The sequence below is a fragment of the Pinus tabuliformis genome, chromosome 6 (genome assembly GCF_031772625.1).
Source record: "Pinus tabuliformis cultivar Carrire ecotype Pingquan chromosome 6, CPIR1, whole genome shotgun sequence".
Lineage (NCBI taxonomy): Eukaryota > Viridiplantae > Streptophyta > Pinopsida > Pinales > Pinaceae > Pinus > Pinus tabuliformis.
Genome location: NC_142292.1, coordinates 1,716,488,274 through 1,716,506,019, shown reverse-complemented (window position 1 = coordinate 1,716,506,019; position 17,746 = coordinate 1,716,488,274). Strand labels below are relative to the sequence as shown.

Sequence of the window (17,746 nt, the reverse complement as noted above, 5' to 3'; positions counted from 1 at the left end):
ACCTTCTTATAAGGGTCTTGCATGCTGCATGCATTGAGCTCTGGGAGCTCTGGGGGGCTTGGGGTACTTACTGGAGCAACATACGACCAAAGGGCGACTCACCCTCCCCTGGTGGTGCGCTACGCATGGGATGACAGGTTCAACCTTCTCCTGTGATACCTCGTGGCGACTGTTGAACAGAATGATTAGTTCTCCTGTGGGCCGGGATGATTAGTTCTTCCGTGGCAACTGTGAAACAGGATGATTAGTTCTCTTGTGGGTCGGGATGATTAGTTCTCCCGTGGCAACTGTGGAATAGGATGATTAATTCTCTTATGGGTTGGGATGATTAGTTCTCCCTTGGCAACTGTGAAACAGGATGATTAGTTCTCCTGTGGGCCGGGATGATTAGTTCTCTCGTGGCGACTTTGGGGCAGGATGATTTGTTCTCCTGTGGACAGGATGATTATTTCTCCTGTCGAGGCATCCTACCCATGCAGTCTGGGTCTCATGGGAAGTACCTCTCATCTGATCAATGAGCAGGGAAATGGGGTTAGGGACCATAGTAGTACTATCGATGGACGCATTGATGTATCTACCGTACTCCCTATGCTAGGATGATCTCCATTGATCTAGGATTAATGAATCTGATCTGGGATTAGTATGAGTGGTTTGAGACACTCTCTTCTGATATTGATTTGCGATCATTAAAACTGACTTCAGGCCAGTAAGAGTGATGTGACACACTCTCTTCAGATGAAACTGACTTCGGGTCAGTAGAGAATGGTATGAGACATTCTCGATCAATTATTCTTTTTCATGGTTCAGAAAAGCAAAGCAGAGTAGAGCAAAGCAAAGCAGAGCTTAGCAGTGTAGGGCACTGATGGTAGAGATAGTACAGTTGGACATATGGATCAGCGGATGGAGTTCTCCCTAGTTGAGAGGGAGTGTTAAAATTGGAAATTAGGGCAAAACTCCATGTGGGTCATCTTATTAATGGAAGTTGATATTTTTCTTGGATCCCTCTCATCAAGAGGTGTAGGATTGATTTAAAGATCATCTGATTCCGATAAGTATTCATGGAGATATGAATTTATTTGTGTTATGGGACAATTCATCAAGGTCGGCCAGCGACCAATAAACCCCTCTTTTGCTCAATGTTTTAGTATAAATAGAGGTGGCCTTCAAGTCATTTCAACACACTTGGGATCTCTTCCTCTCTACTTGTCTTTGGGTTTTAGTAGGAGGAGGGATCCTAAGGTATAACATTGCCCTAATCCAGAGGGTAGAAACCAGAACTGTCGAGAATAGCTGGGAAAAGCCGAAAAGCTGAAATTGCCGGAAATAGTTGGAATTTTCGGAACTATCAGAATTGCCGGGAACTGGGGGGAAACACTGGAGATGCCGGAACTGCCAGGAAAAGATGGAACTACTGGAACTACTGGGAATAGTCGGAATTGCCGGAACTGCTGGAACTGCCGGGAATAGCTGGAATTGCCTGAACTGTCAGAACTGCCGGGAATAGCCGGAACTGCAGGGAACAGCCGGAACTGCTGGAACAACTGGGAAAGCTGACGCAGAGGGCATAAGCTGGAACTGCCAGGAACTGCTGGAACTGCCGGGAAAAGCTGGAACTGCCGGAGCTGCCGAGAATAGCCGGAATTGTTGGAACTGCGGGAATTGCCGGGAACAACCGAAATTGCCGAAACTACCAGAATAGCCTGAGCATTTGTCTCTGAAGGAGAGCAGCATGCAAGGGACAACTAACTAACATTGGGACAGTTGTATGGTACTTAGCAGGAAATACACCAAGCATGCAAGGGACAGCTAGCATACAATAGCAAGCATGCAAAGGACAACAAGCATGCTAGGGACAACAAGCAAGCTAGGGACAACAAGAAAGCAAGATGCAACCAGCACATAGGTCAGTATGGCAACATGGTGCGACGATGGCACATAATGCAGTACAGTGATGGGTACAGTCATGATTAATGAAGCATGATGAGATGCAATATAGTGATGATGGGTGCAACATGGTGCAGCACGGTGAGGTGCAACATGATGACGAAATGCAGCAGAACGATAGGTGAGGGAGTCACCTTGGAGAATCAGTTGAAGCAACATGTCTTCAACTGATCTCATGTATCATCTTCTTAGAGATGATCTATGCTCTTATCTAGATAAGTCAAAGTGTTGACTTCTGTTGTAAACGTACTATCTCTCTCTTTGCGCTGAACTATTGAAGAATATATAAGAAGAATTGATCAAGGGTTTCCCCACATTGGGGTTTGTCCCTGAATAGCACCACATCTCATGTCCTCTTGTGTTGGCTTGTCTTCTGCGATTTATGTTTATGTTCTATCTGCAGTTTACTTTAAGGTTGATGTGATTGCTAATATGGAAAAGATATTGAGCTAACTGTGAAAATTGAAATAAACTGCTCTAAGCATAGAACATACCTAAAATTAACAATGAGGTTGGAAGCACTGTCAAACATCTTGAAACAATGTATGATATTGTTAAAAATTTAAGTAAAAAGATGAAAATGAAGTTTTTAACATTACCATTATTACGTAGCATTAGTAGAGCTTGGACAAATCCACTTGCCCCAATCCCATCTAACATTGTGCAGTAACCCTCAACTGCATTCCAAATTGCCTCACATCTCCGACTTGTTGAGTGAAATGACAAAAAAAGAAGGCATGATGACTCAACTGCGATTTTTTAGTAAACCACATGAAATATTGGGAAAAATTGTGACTTTTTAGTAAACTGTGCGATGTTTAATGAACAAATCACGATTTTCACGATTTTTTGGATCAGAAAATTGTCCTGTCGAAAAAATCATGATTTTTTGGCATTTTGCAGAAAAATCAACAATGTTATCAACAATGGTTGCGATGAAGACTATCTTTCAAGTCTTTTATAGCATGAGAACATGTCAAGCATGAACTTGTCTAGGAGTTGAATTAAGTACTGCCAAGAGTGTTTGTAGATTTTCTCTTGGAATGCAGATGTAGAGTAAAATCACTTAGTAAGAGTGTGCCAACATGCAAACAATCACGCTATGAATGAAGCAGTTAGGAAACCATTGTTTAATTGGTTTTTACAAATGTGTTTCGAGGGTAATCTTTGTGTTGTTAATGCATATGTGATTGATTATTCCAATACTATCCTCCTACATTGAAATCACATTCTATATGTAATACACAATCAGGTTTAATGATGTTGAAAATTGGCAGCTCAGTGATGAATTTCCTTATCTAAAATCTCATTTCTGACTATTCTGGAGTGACTTTCTAAAGATAGAAAGTCATGTCTAGCACTTCAAGTATGACTTTGTAAAAATAGTAAATCACATTGCATAAATTGGTAATAAAGTATAGTTGATGGAAAATCACTTATCGTTAATCAATCCTAGTAGTTCAATCTTAACTTAATTATCAATATTATTATTATTAAAAATAAATTCAGGTCTCTTAATCATTTCATATGTAACTTCCTTCAATTAATGCATATGTTACTCTTTCTCACTTAATGGATATGTTACACTCTCTTACTCTCTCATTAAAAGCATGGCATATTCCTCTTACACACTCATTAAAGCATGTCCTAAAAAATTCTTCTTACGCACTCTTTAATGCATATGTCACATTCCCTCCTTAATGGCATGAGTTGCAAAGGCATGCGTACCTCCTTAATGGTATAAGTTACAAAGGCATGTATACCTCCCTCATTGGCATATGTAAGTCCTCCTCAAGGCATGTGTATTGCTCCTTTATGACCAGAGTTTGTTGCTCCTCCTATATATGTATCTCATATCATCCCATTCTCACTACTTGTGCATTGTGAACGAAGAATTCGAACTTGAAAGAGAGACTTGGAGAGACTTGAAGAAGATTGTGAGAGAGAGACTTGGAGAGTAAGAGTAGGGCTTGGTGAGCCAATGTTAATTCAGTGTTTCAGTATTTCAATGTTGATTCAGTTTAAGGGAAGGTTGATTCAGTGATCTTTATGCTATAGCTTGTTCAGATTTGGGTGAACTTACTCATTCTCTTGATCTATCATTGTACTCTGTGTTTCTGTTGAACAATTGATATCTAACAGGAGAAGATTTGGTTGGGGTTTCCCCTTGTGGGTTTTGCCCTGGTCATTGGATCTAAATTCCCTTTGTCTCATTTATGTTCTTGGCTGTCTTCTATTGTGCATTTGGTTTATGTTCTATCTACAATTGCTTAACTAATATTGCAGCAAAAAGAAGTTTTTGAAATAAGTAATTGTTACAGCATAGAACATCAGAATTTCAACAAATGATGAAATAGAAAACATAGATAAATATTTGAATTTCCAGAAATGTAAAGAAGGTTCATGTTGGTGTATTGCATTGGTCACATGCCGAGTGGTTCCAAAACAATAGTTCACATTATGTGGCTTCTTCTCAGTGTCCAATGAAAGATATATCTTGTTTATTTAATATTTTTTGGCTGGCATCTCTGTATGAAATTTTGGAATGAAAATTGTTATTTATATAAATGTATGCTATTGTTTGAGTTTATATTTTTAGACACTTGTCATAACTTTAATACTTTGCTTTCTTTTCAGGGACCCCGCTTTATATGGCTCCTGAACTAGTACGCGAACAACCATACAATCATACAGCAGATCTATGGTCACTTGGTGTAATCTTGTATGTCCGTAGCCTTCCTTCGTGAGCATTATGCGGCTTATCATATCAATGTGGTTTTGTCTAGGCATATTTCAATTTTAGTTATTGTAGACATTTTTACCGTTTGACATTGTTGGTTTGATCTTTACGCAATTTATTTGGCTTTTGTACTCTGCTTCTGTTTATGATGCTTCTATAAATTATAATGAATAAAGCAAATGGTAAATGACTGGTTGTTTTCAAATGCTTATTGCTCCTGAAAAACTAGGTTAAAGTTAAGATTATTTTGTGTGATGTCGTATCTGTGTAGTGCCTTTTAGTTCATTCTTTCTATAAAAGGTCAAGGAAAGGAATCTAATAATTATCTGGAGAATATGTTTGCTGATATGTGTCATTACAGAAAGACCTTTAACTTTTTGACTTTTTAAGCTTATAATCAAGGAATTATATAAATCCAATTTTAAGTTTTTGATTCTATTGCTTGATTGCCTTCTTTATAAGGCAAATTTTTATGTTTGGCTTGTTTGTGGGGTATTGGGTTTTAGCCGATTCACATGGCATGGGGACATGGGACACAAAAGAAATGGACATACAAGTGTTTGGCATGGAACACGTTGACCCCGGAAACAGGACACAGAGGACACATAATGTGTGTGTCTATATATATACATATATATCTGTGTGTGTGTCTGCTTGTATGTATTAAAAGAGTATAAATTAGAAATACAAAAATGAAATTTTGACATAAGGATCCAATGGTTTTAGGAAATAGAACATTTACGAAAACTCGGAGCCCTTTCAAATCTTGTTTTCACCCTTTATTTGCACAATGAGAGACCATAAGAGCTCTTTCCGGCTGACTGAGTGAAAAAATGCTGATGAAAAAGTTTTTGTAAGTCAAACAGGTTGGACATGTCTGGGGTATGTGTCTGACACATCTTTGAAATGTGTCCTGTTTTAGGACACATTCCAAATACATGCCCTAGCATGTCCGTTTCTGAAACACAGGATACGGAGAGGGTACCCCTGATGGCCATGTCCTGTTACTTAGTTTTTCTGTTGTTTGGTATTGCCACATACTTATGAGTCCACTATTAGTCTATTTTCAATGTAGCTGTGGCAGATACAAAGGCTAATATGCTATTGCTCATGACTTAAGATGGCTTGATTGCTATTGTCTAGCGCAAGGGATATCATAGATGTATTGCTGATGCTTTGAATATAATGAAAGAACCTTCTAATAATTTATCTGTGGACAATGTGATCCTTACTCTTAGTCATTAGTCCTCACTTACTCTTAGTCATTAGTCCTCACTCGTGTTTTTTACCCTTCAATCTTGTTTTACAAATTTCAGTATCCTATTGGATATAGGAAAATGATGGTTATTGAAAGCCATGAAGGGACTCCTTTACTAGTTTAGCATGTTATATGCTTCTTCCTGAATTATAATGGATTTAGGGATGGTAATGTCCTTCACCAAAGATGTGTGATGCACACATCTAATATAGAAGAAAACTGAAAGTAACCTTGCCTACTGAAGCCTTAGCATATAGATCTTCTTTTGTATTGCCTCACTCAGCATTAGAATTGTTCAAAAGAATATTTATTTATGAAGAGAAGAAGCTTCGGTTTGACTAACTCTTTTTCTTTCTGTTGAAAATGCATCATACATTTCATTAAAAAACGAAATTTCATGTACATCAAGAGTTAGAAATCCATGCTCTAAATGGTGTCGAGACCAAATCCCATCAACACAAGCATGGAGGGTGTTAGCACCTGAAACTGTTTGGTGACAAGGTAACTTGGTTTTGGACTACTGTCACCATGGCCTGCATCCTCTGCGCTTTGGGATGGTGCATGGTAGCCACAGGAGGGACTTCTTAGGTAATAACGTGAGTCAGAAGTAACTCAAATGTACAAAACCAGTCTTCTGTAAATTAGATTCCTATGCAATAAAAGAACAAACGGCAAGCTAAAAGGTGTATATTTACACTCAATGTATTCCTAGAATGTCGTTTTTTCATGTAAATCTGTTGTTTGCACCTTCAGGTCTGCAAGGTAAAACTTTTCATGTGCAAATACGACTACTGTAATGTCCGAAATAAATGCTATTTTTAAAAATTTTAATGTAGTGGTGCTTGAGCCCCAGGGGTAATGTTGTTACAGAAATAGATAATCACATAAACAGATGCTAGATCTAGGTTGTTCAATCCAGAAAGATAGAATAAGTAAGCTAATATATCCATAAGTACTTAACCTTTATTTGAGAGATGTCAGCACAATATCCAGATATTCCTGCTACATATGTATAGAAACTAAGGGGAAAGGATCCTTCTCAACCGCCTTACCACACTGCCTAGAAATGAGATAAAATCAAGGTTTATTCCTGGAAGTGACTGTTAACTTACTGCCGAGGATGTTCTTAATCTCTAACTGAAAGAATGATCAGAAAGTAATTGGACTCAAGCGAAATCACAATCTCTCATCATCAAACTCTATATCTCCTAAATATGATAGTGGGAGTGTACAATAGATAGCTACCTTGAATAGAAAAGAGGAAAGAGCACTGTGATTGGCTGAGAAGGGTGTTAGGCTGCCAATAGAGAGAGAAATAGGCCAAGTTAGCTCAAGAGTAGATGTAGGGACCTGCTGAGGATGGCTTTCATGGGTAGGCACATGATGATAGATTGAATAGTGTATATAAAGTGTGCACTCAGACTCCTCCAAAATGGGTGATCCATATTTCTAATATTAATTTCCTATGCTCAAATTACTACTTGAGTGATGTGCATCCCTTCTATAAATCCCTAGATGACATGCAATAAAAAGTTAGTTGAACTCTTTGACCAAGGTTTGCTTTCAATAATGATAGATAAGAATCAGATTAGGCCAAAGATCGAATGTACACATTGCTTCCATGAGTGCATGATCCAGGTGGATCTTAAAACGCTCAAAATTTGATGTCTCAAAACTCCTTGTAAATGGCTCCATTGCGTAGAGCTCAAAATTCTGAATCGAACGCAACTTGAACGGGCAAAAAAGGACTTCGTATGAAAAAATTATTGTAGGTCAAAGTTCAGGGTTGACAAGCAAAAATAAGTCAAAGGTCAAAGTTGAATGCCATGTGGCAGTTCGTATTGTCGACGTGCCATACGACTGGTTGATGTCAGTATGCTAACATGGTAGTGTATGGTCGTGATATGAGGCACTGACATGGAGCACTGACTGGACAGAGTTGACCAATTGATGGATGACACTTTGCTATTCATATGTTGACATGGCATGGCAGGTGGTTGTACGACGGATGACACGTGGTTGTACAGATGTTGATGTGGCATGACATGTGATTGTACAAAAAATGACACCACACGTGGGTGTATGGATGTTGATGTGGCATGACAGACGACTGTACGACAAATAGTGTGGCAGCGTATGAACGTTGACATGGTAGGACACGTGGCAGCTGGTGAATGGCTCATACAAAACAAATGTGGACGAATTAAATGCTGGAAATACTAAAGGGGGGGGGTGAATCAATATTTTTTAGTAATTAGCACTTCATTATCTTTTTCAGAGCATTAGTTAATCTTTTGCAGTATTATTATTATTCGGTATCGAATAACAAAACCAATAAACAACACCATACAACAATGCAAAAAGATAGAAATGGTAGACACAAGATTTTTAGGTGGAAAAGACCCTCTGGGTCAAAAACCACTGAACGATTCTTATTAATTGTCTTCTCCTCCTTTAAAAGAAAATTATTACATCAAGTTTTCAGCTCCAACTGAAAGAGACTCCAACCACCTGGTTTACAGGGACCAACCTGAAGGACACACCAATGCCATGTGTTTTATTAGCACCCATTGAAAGGACGCACCAACACCTTGTGTTTATCAACATCCATTGAAAGGACGCACCAATGCCTTGCTGTAGGCTCCGACCTGCCCTAACACCACCTTGTCGCCCTGAAATGTTCTCAGACACCAACCTGAAGGTGACTCCAATCCAGAGTTGCGAGGGAGCGCTCCCCCCCCCCCCCCCTTTGAACCCGTTCCCAATCCGCGCTCCGAGCGGGAGCAGCTCGGGAGCGCGCTCCCGATAAAAAAGTTTACGCTCCCTGCCAAAATTGGGAGCGAGTTCGGGAGTGTCGCTCCTGTTGCTCCCGAAGCGAAAATTACAGCTCGGGAGCGATCGCTCCCGAGCGTTTAATTTTCGCTCCGGGAGCGACGGGCGTGACGTCGGGAGTAATTTGTGCGAAAAAATTCCGTGGACGCGAAAAAAATTTCATTTGAAAAAAAAATTAGTTTTAAAACGACTTGCGGGCAAAAAAAATTCATTGTCACTTGAATGAGTTGAGGAGAAGCTGAAGAGCAAGAGCAAAGGAGTGAGGAGAAGCGAGGAGCAAGCGCCGAGGAGCAAGGAGCAAGCCTGCAAAGAGGTTAGATACGTTAGTAACTTAGTAATTTAGTATTTTAAACCTTAGTTAGGTAGTAATTTAGTATAGTTTAGTTAGTTTAATTTAGTTTAGTTTAATTTATTTAGTAAAAAAATCACGAATCTAAATAAAATTAATAAATAAAATTAATTAATCTAAAGAAATTAAATTAATTTTCTCATTCATATTTCCATTCCCATTAAATTTTGCAGATTCAAAAGTCTACAAATATCAAACATCATGGCCCTGGCTATATTTCTTGGCATTTTCCTCTTCTTGGTCCTTTTCTGGTTATTATGGTGTTGGAGAGTAGGAAACAGAGGGGCCAAAATGAAGAGGGGGATGAAGAAGCTGGAGAAAGTGGATTTGATAAAAACCCCGGTGAGGAGGAGCTGGAGGAGGGTGAACATGACTCTCAAAAAACTAAACAAGACCAAACCCCATTGTGGAAATATGTTAACAGGCCTGAAGCAGGGAAAAGGGGGTGGAACCACTAAATTTCATTGCCCCCATAGCAACAATAATTACACAGGGTCATACCCCTGTGCCAGAAAACACCTCTGTGGGAAAAGGCCATGGGATGGAGATAAACAAATAGGAATCAAAACTTGTGCAACTGTGTCAGCAGCAGATAGAGCCAAAGCACAGATAGAGCCAAATACATAAGGGAAGAGGAGGAAGCCCAATACAAATCTAAAAAATCAAGGGGTTTCTTTGAACCAAGCTCACAATCACAAGCACAAAGAACTGCTTCAGCATCCTCCCAAGGCAGTGGATATGGAGGTACAAGGTCACCAACTTTAAGGCGTAGAACCATATCAGATTTCTTTGATGAGGGGTGTAGGAATGATGTGGATTCAAATGTTTATATGTTTCTCTATGCATGTGGGATACCATTCAATGTTCTTCGCTCACCTTATTGGCACGAAATGGTTTTTGCCATAAAGGATGCCCCTAAAGGATACAAGAGCCCTGGGTATGAAAAGGCAAGAATCGTTGGACTTGATCATGAAAAAGCAAAAATATCACATTCTTTGAATAGAATGACAAGTTCTTAGATTGACCATGGGGTGTCCATTGTATTTGATGGATGGACAAATGTAAAAGGCAAGCCATTGATAAGTGTTCTTGCTGTCTCTGTTAGTGGTGCCATCTTTCTAATTGCATATGATTACTCAGACAAGTTCAAGACCGCCATCAACATTGCAGAAGCACTACTTGAAACAATTGACCGTATTGGGCCATACAATGTCATCTAAGTCATCGCTGATAATGCTCCTAATTGTAAGGCAGCGGGAGCAATTATTGAGGATAAATACCCCAACATATTTTGGTCTGGATGTTTGGTTCACACATTGAACCTTCTGATGCATGATGTTGTCAAGAACAAAAATGCACAATACAAATGGATTGGTCATTTGTACAAGAAAGACAAACAAATGATAAAATTTATTACAAATCATAGCAATACCCATGGCCTTTTCCGTAGTCACTCAAGATTGGAGTTGTTGAAGATTGCGAAGACCAGATTTGATAGCTATTACCTCACCTTCAGGCGCCTTTTGAAGGTAAGAGAGTCATTGGTTAGCATGCTAAGTCACATGACACAAGGACACGAGACACAGAGGACACGTAAATACGAGTATTCGACATGAGACGCAACGACCCCGGAAACAGGGCACGAGGGACACATTATATATATATATATATATATATATATATATAAAATACTGAAGTATAGTGCTTGATCCATATAGATATGAATCATGATGATATCTATTTAGAATTTAGTATACACTATTTACTATTTAGTAATTTACTAGTTAGTTTATTAATTTACTACATCAATGATGTTCACAGTTCAATGTTCATTGTTCATGCTATAATTTTTGTTATTAACTTCAAACAAGATTGATGATGTTCAAACTTCACATAAGGTAGTTTATGAACTATAAATTTATATGTGTTCAAACTTCATTGTTGACCAAAGCGTTAATTGAGCTTTCCCTCCCTTTAGACCTCGAATGTGTAGTGAGCAATGAGCACATGATGGGGAGCTGAGATTTTTATTTCAACACACGATCTATACGTGGTCACTCGTGTATAATTAAGTTAAGTTCCATAAGCTATAACACAACTTACAAGAAATTTAAGTGCTCCAAACCAATGTGGAAAAAGTCGAAGTCAGGATTAATTCGGCAAGGGTCCAAAAGTTGAAAAACTCGTCAAAGTCGGGAGTTTTTTGAAAAAGTCGGCAAAATTAAAAAAACACAAAATTATTCATTTTTTTTTTTAACATCTTGTTAAGTTATGGTATGTTCTATGCTTGTAACAATTTACTTCTTTTTCTTATTATATTCCACAGATTAGCAATCACATGTACATAAAATAAAGTGCAGATAGAACATTAAACGATCGACAGAAAACAAGCCAAGACAATAGACACAAGACGTGGCGGCTAGCCAGCGACAAACCCCATAATGTGTGGGGAAACCCTTTGATCAAATCTTCTTTTATCTTCAATAATTCAGCAGAGAGAAATAGTACAATAAATCTGATTCATATCAGCAGTAGCAAACCCTAGATCAGTAGCATCAGCATTAGCGACTTCATTATCAAACTAGGGAAAATCATATCTCACAAACCGACAGTCGGATTGACTTCATTCCACCACCAAAAGTTTCGGCTTTCAAAGGAGGTTCAGATGAACCTACAACGCAGTTCCAAAGAGGAGATCTTCTAGGCCACGCAAGTCAATCTTTACTTCTGCAGTTGCAGCGTCAGTTTTAGCAGTTTCCGGCTTCAAACTAGGGCAGTCGATATCTTGCAAACCGTTCGTCGGATTGACTTCATTCCACCACCAAAAGTTGCGGCTTTCAAAGGAGGTTCAGATGAACCTACAACGCAGTTCCAAAGAGGAGATCTTCTAGGCCACGCAAGTCAATCTTTACTTCTACAGTTGCAGCTTACAGCAGTTTCCGGCTTCAAACTAGGGCAGTCGATATCTTGCAAACCGTTCATCGGATTGACTTCATTCCACCACCAAAAGTTGCGGCTTTCAAAGGAGGTTCAGATGAACCTACAACGCAGTTCCAAAGAGATCTTCTAGGCCACGCAAGTCAATATTTATTTCTGCAGTTGCAGCTTCAAATTCAACAGCTTTCAGCTTCACATGTGTGAGAGAGAGAGACCCATTTCATGTTGAAATTTGGTACCGGAGGACAGGTGGTTCCCTTAGGCTTTGATCTTTGGCCTAGGGAAAAGTGTCCAAAAGAATTTAATTTTTCTCCTAAAGTAACTTTATAATTTTATAAAGTTAAATCTAATTTAAAAGTGACTTTAAGTGATAAAGTTACTAAGTCTAATTTTTAAAGTAACTTTTATAAAGTAAATGAAAAATTAGAAAGGAAAAGTGACTTTGGAAATAAATGACTAAGTGGGTCTTTATTAAAGTGGGGTGAATTAAAAAATAGAAAGTGAGATTTAAATGAGCATTTAATCTCAACCATTGATCTAAATCTATTTCAGCCATTGGATTTAGAGATCACCCAAAATTCACTTGGATCATCCAAAAGTCACTTGGAGTTATATTAAAGGAGGAAAATGAGGAAAAGGTCATTCATTCTTTCATGAGCAGATTGGGGGAAGGAGAGCAAGAGAGCAAGAGAGATTTCTGAGCAGGGAGGAGAAAGAGACATTAGCTTGGCACACATTCCAAGGCAGCAGTTGAGCAGATTTGTACAGTTGATTCAGCACATAGTGAAAGACAGATTTTTGCACAAAAATCGAGGAGCAGTTTGCTGATTTTTCTGCACACAAAACGGAGGCCGTACAACATTTATTGCTGTCCTGTTTGCTGTAATTTCCAGATTGCTGTGAGGCACGGGAAAGGAGATAAGTTGTAAATTTGCTTGCTGATTTTTTGCTGAATAATTCTCACTGTAAAAAGGCAATTTTCAGAAATAAAGAAGAGCTCTCAAACTGGTTTTCCCCAAGAGTTGTAGGGGGTTTTTCCAGGGTCAAGTTGACCAAAAATATCAGTGTTTTAATGTGTTTTAATGGCTGTTTTTGATTGCTGATTTTTAATTCTGCAATTTCCAGCATTCTGAAAAGTTTCCAGAATTTGTGTTTTCAGCAATATTTATTTTTTTCAGTCTGTTAAATGTATGGGTATGGGAATGAGCATTTAACTACATGGGAGAAATAAGGAGAAACTGAAAACCGGAGTGGGAAAACAGAGATTTTTACATGGTATCAGAGGTTGAGTGCTGAAGGGCAGTTTGGGACAGCAAAAGGAAAAATTACAGTGGCTGATTTTTCACTCAGAAATTTCCAGCAAGCTGATTTTTTCATAAACAACAGTTTTATCTTTACTACAGCAGTGCTATTTTTCAGTTTTAGGACAGCAGGATGTCATTGGGATTGAGGGTGGAGGATAGGTTGGATGGGCATACAAATTACAGTGTTTGGAAGGAGAGAATGCAGAGTATCTTTGAGGAGGCAGAAGTCTGGGATATCATGGTGCATACCGCACAGAACCCTATTGTTGTGCCCACTGATGTTACTCAGTTGGCTGAGTATAAAAAGAAGAACAATAAGGGTAAGAGGCTGATTCTAGACGGAATCAAAGACCATTGCATTCCTCATGTGAGAGGAAAGAGCAATGCCCATGAGATGTGGACAGCATTGGCCAATCTCTACCAGAGTACCAATGAGAACCGGAAGATGGTCCTGAAGGAGAAGCTGAAGAACATTAAGATGGGGAATGATAGTGCAGCTGGATATCTCACAAAGATTACCAATGTGAGAGATGAGTTGGCAGCGATTGGAGAGGCCATTCCATCCACTGAGTTGGTGCGGATTGCAGTGAATGGCCTCCCCCGTTCATGGTTGAACTTTGCTGATGGGGTTTGTGCACGTGAGACCCTTCCCACATGGGAGAGGTTTTGGGATGATTGCATTCAGACAGAGATCAGGAAAGGACAGCTTGGGGCAGCCAAGCCAGTTGAGCAGGATGAGGACGTAGCACTGGTGGCAGGAGGCAAGAAAGGCAAAGGGAAGAAGCAGGCTTCCACAAGCAGTGGTGGGGGCAAAGGCAAAGGTAAAGGTAAACAGGGGAACACACAGAAGGACTATTCCAAGGTGAAGTGTTGGAATTGTCAAAAGATGGGACACTATGCAGTTGTGTGTCCGGAGAAGAAGAAGAAGAAGGGGAAGAACCAGGAAGTGGCAGCTTCAGCAGAGATTGAGGACTTTGCTGGTCGTTTTGACCGAGAGTTTGCGTTCACTACGTGTGAGTCCTCTAGTGCAGGATCACCTGCCACACAGGTTCAGAGGGAGCATGCTTTTCCCTCGATTAGCGGAGCATCTTCAGGTATCTGGTATTTGGATAGTGGGGCTTCACGTCATATGACAGGAGTCCGTGAGTACTTCTCAGAGCTTTCAGAGAGTGGCACTGATATTGAGGCTAAGTTGCACGAAACGGGGAAACGCGGAAGCGAAACGAAACGGGGAAGCGAAACGAAACGCGACCTCCCCAAATTTTGGAAACGGGGAAACGCGAATATATATAATAATATATATATATATATATTAAAAATATTTAAAAATTATTATTATATATATGTGCAATCATAAAGCATGAATGATACATTTACTTACATAAACATTTAAACATTAAGATTAAATTTACATCACATTTACTACCTGGAAACCCTAAAAAAAATTAAAAACAAATTAAAAAAAAAAGTGTTTTTTTGGGGGAAACGTGGCACAGACAGCCTGGAAACGCGTTTCCGGCCGTACGGCCGGAAACGCGTTTCCAGGCCGTACGGTACGCGGAAACGCGTTTCCGTACGGAAACGGACCCTGTACCGGCGTTTCCTGCAACTTAGTATTGAGGTAGTACTCGGTGATGACAGAGTTGTTAGAGCAGTCGGGGTGGGGACAATGACATTTCAGAGGGAGTCCAAACCTCCCTTGAAGGTGTCAGACGTTCTTTATGTGCCAGGGATGAGGAAGAACCTCATATCCGTCTCAGCTTTGGAGGACAGAGGATATGAGGTACTGTTCAGGGGAGGACAGGTGTTGATGTATCCCAGGGGCACTCCAGCTGATTCAGTTAGAGTGATAGGTGTATTCCATGCAAGGGTGTACAAGTTTGCATTTCAGCCCCTTTTGGCATTGAGCAGTAGTACCGACAGCAGAGCTAGCAGTTCTGAGCTGTGTGAGATTTGGCACCGCAGGATGGGACATATGTATCATGGAGCCTTGAGGACATTGCGGGAGATCACTACAGGTGTGCCAGATTTCAGTACTGATCACTTTGATACTTGCAGAGGTTGTGCGATGGGCAAGTTTGCCAAATCCCCTTTTCCCAGTAGTGACAGCAGAGCGACTGGGATACTTGATTTGATTCATTCCGATGTGAGCGGTCGGATGTCTCATGTTTCCTTGAGTGGATATGAGTACTATGTCTTATTCATTGATGATCACTCCAGGAGGACCTGGATTTATTTTTTGAAGACCAAGAGTGAGGTCTTCAAGCACTTTCAAGAGTTCAGAGCTCTTGTGGAGACTCAGACAGGTCGAAAGATCAAGTCCTTGAGGTCGGACAATGGAGGAGAGTACACCCTTGGAGAGTTTGTTGAGTATTGTGCGGAGGCAGGCATTAGGAGGGAGTTCACTGTTCCTTACAACCCCCACCAGAACAGGGTTGCGGAGAGGAAGAACAGATCCATCATAGGGGCTGCCAAAGCCATGTTACATGATCAGGGGTTGCCATTGTTCTTGTGGGCAGAGGCCTGCAACACAGCTGTTTACTTGCAGAACAGGAGTCCGCATCGTGCCTTGGGGCACATGACTCCGGAGGAGGCCTTCTCTGGGAAGAAGCTTGATCTTGGTCATCTTCATATCTTTGGATGCATTACATACTCCTATATACCCAAGGAGAAGAGGACCAAACTAGAGCCCACCGCAGAGAAGGGTATCTTTGTGGGCTACAGTGAGACCTCAAAGGCCTTTCGGATTTACATCCCTGCACAGAGGAGAGTTGTTGTCAGACGGAATGTGAAGTTCGAGGAGGACAGGGCCTTTAGGAGGTCACGGGAGTTAAAGTATCTGGATCAACCAGACCCTCAGCAGCAGTTGAGTCAGTCGCATGGATCCAGTGGGCAGGGATCAGAAGGATCAGGAGGTACATCTATGAGGATGTCAGGTCCGTCAGTGAGCAGTGGCTCATTGAGCCAGAGGGGTGGTGCTCCGGGCAACATGTAGAGCAGTTCACAGAGCAGTTCACTAGGTAGTCCACTGATGGACAGTTCACACGGTACCTCAGCTTCTACAGGTTCAGGTGCGGGCAGGAGGACAACAGACAGACAATCAGGAGGTCAGGCTATTGATGATGATGAGGAAGAGGAGTTTCATTCTCCGGCGGGAGAAGTGCGCTCAGGGAAGAGGAAGCCCAAGTGGCTTCAGGACACCTTGAGAGATGCCACATCTGTTGCTGAGCCGAAGAGGCCGGTCAGAGAGAGTAGACCACCTGAGAGGTTTTGTAGCTATATGGCGATGGTTACCAACATCCTTGACTCTGAGCCTTCTAGCTATGAGGAGGAAGCTAGCCAGCAGGTCTGGAGAGAGGCCATGCAAGAGGTGTATTCTTCTATCATGAAGAATGATGTTTGGGAGGTGGTGCCGAGGCCTGAGGGCAAATCCGTGGTTACTTCCAGATGGCTTTACAAGGTAAAGCATGCTGCAGATGGCAGCATTGAGAAATTCAAAGCGAGGTTTGTGGCTAGAGGGTTCTCTCAGGTAGAGGGAGTTGATTATGAGGAGACCTTCGCTCCCGTGGCTCGATATACTTCGATCCGCTCCATTATATCGATAGTAGCAGAGATGCGTTGGAAGATCCCCAGATGGATGTGAAGACCGCATTTCTCAATGGCTTCATACAGGAGGAGGTGTACATTGAGTAGCCACAGGGCTTTGAGGTGCATGGGAAGGAGTCCCATGTGTGCAGATTGAAGAAGGCCCTTTATGGCCTGAAGCAAACTCCCAGCGCTTGGTACTCCAGGATAGATGCATACTTGCAGGGGATGGGTTTCACAAAGAGTGAGGCAGATCCGAACCTTTACTTTATTGTGATTGGTGAGGAGCCTCTAATTCTGGTGCTGTATGTGGATGACTTGATCATTACAGGTGCAGAGAGACTCATAGAGCACTGCAAGAGAGATCTTGCGGCGGAGTTTGAGATGAAGGACATCGGCTTGATGCATTACTTTTTGGGCTTGGAGGTGTGGCAGGAGGAGGGGCATTTCTTCCTGGGGCAGGGGAAGTATATTGTGGACATCCTTAGCAGATTCCACATGGAGGATTGTAGACCCATGTCGACACCGATGATCACCAACTGGAAGAAGCTTCATGCTTCAGATTCCGAGTTGGTGGATCCCACATTGTACAGGCATCTGATTGGTTCCTTGATGTATTTGGTCAACACTAGACCAGATATCTGTTTTGCAGTCAACACGATGAGTCAGTTTATGTGTGAGCCTAGGAAGGTTCACTGGGTGGCTGCAAAACACATTTTGCGGTACTTGCAGGGGACAGTGGATTATGGTTTGGACTACAGGCAGGGAGATGGAGTGAGATTGGCAGGATACACTGA

The 17,746-nt window shown here is 41.0% G+C and overlaps 1 protein-coding gene across 1 annotated transcript in view; it reads left to right on the top strand.

Annotated features, from left to right (window-relative positions):
• The window catches only part of FU (kinase family with ARM repeat domain-containing protein), a 281,825-nt gene that overhangs the window by 202,616 nt on the left and 61,463 nt on the right, over positions 1–17,746 (top strand). Inside the window, exon 8 of the mRNA XM_089429606.1 lies at positions 4,582–4,666. Coding sequence (XP_089285732.1) covers positions 4,582–4,666 — 85 coding nt within the window. The remainder of the gene's footprint in view (positions 1–4,581; positions 4,667–17,746) is intronic.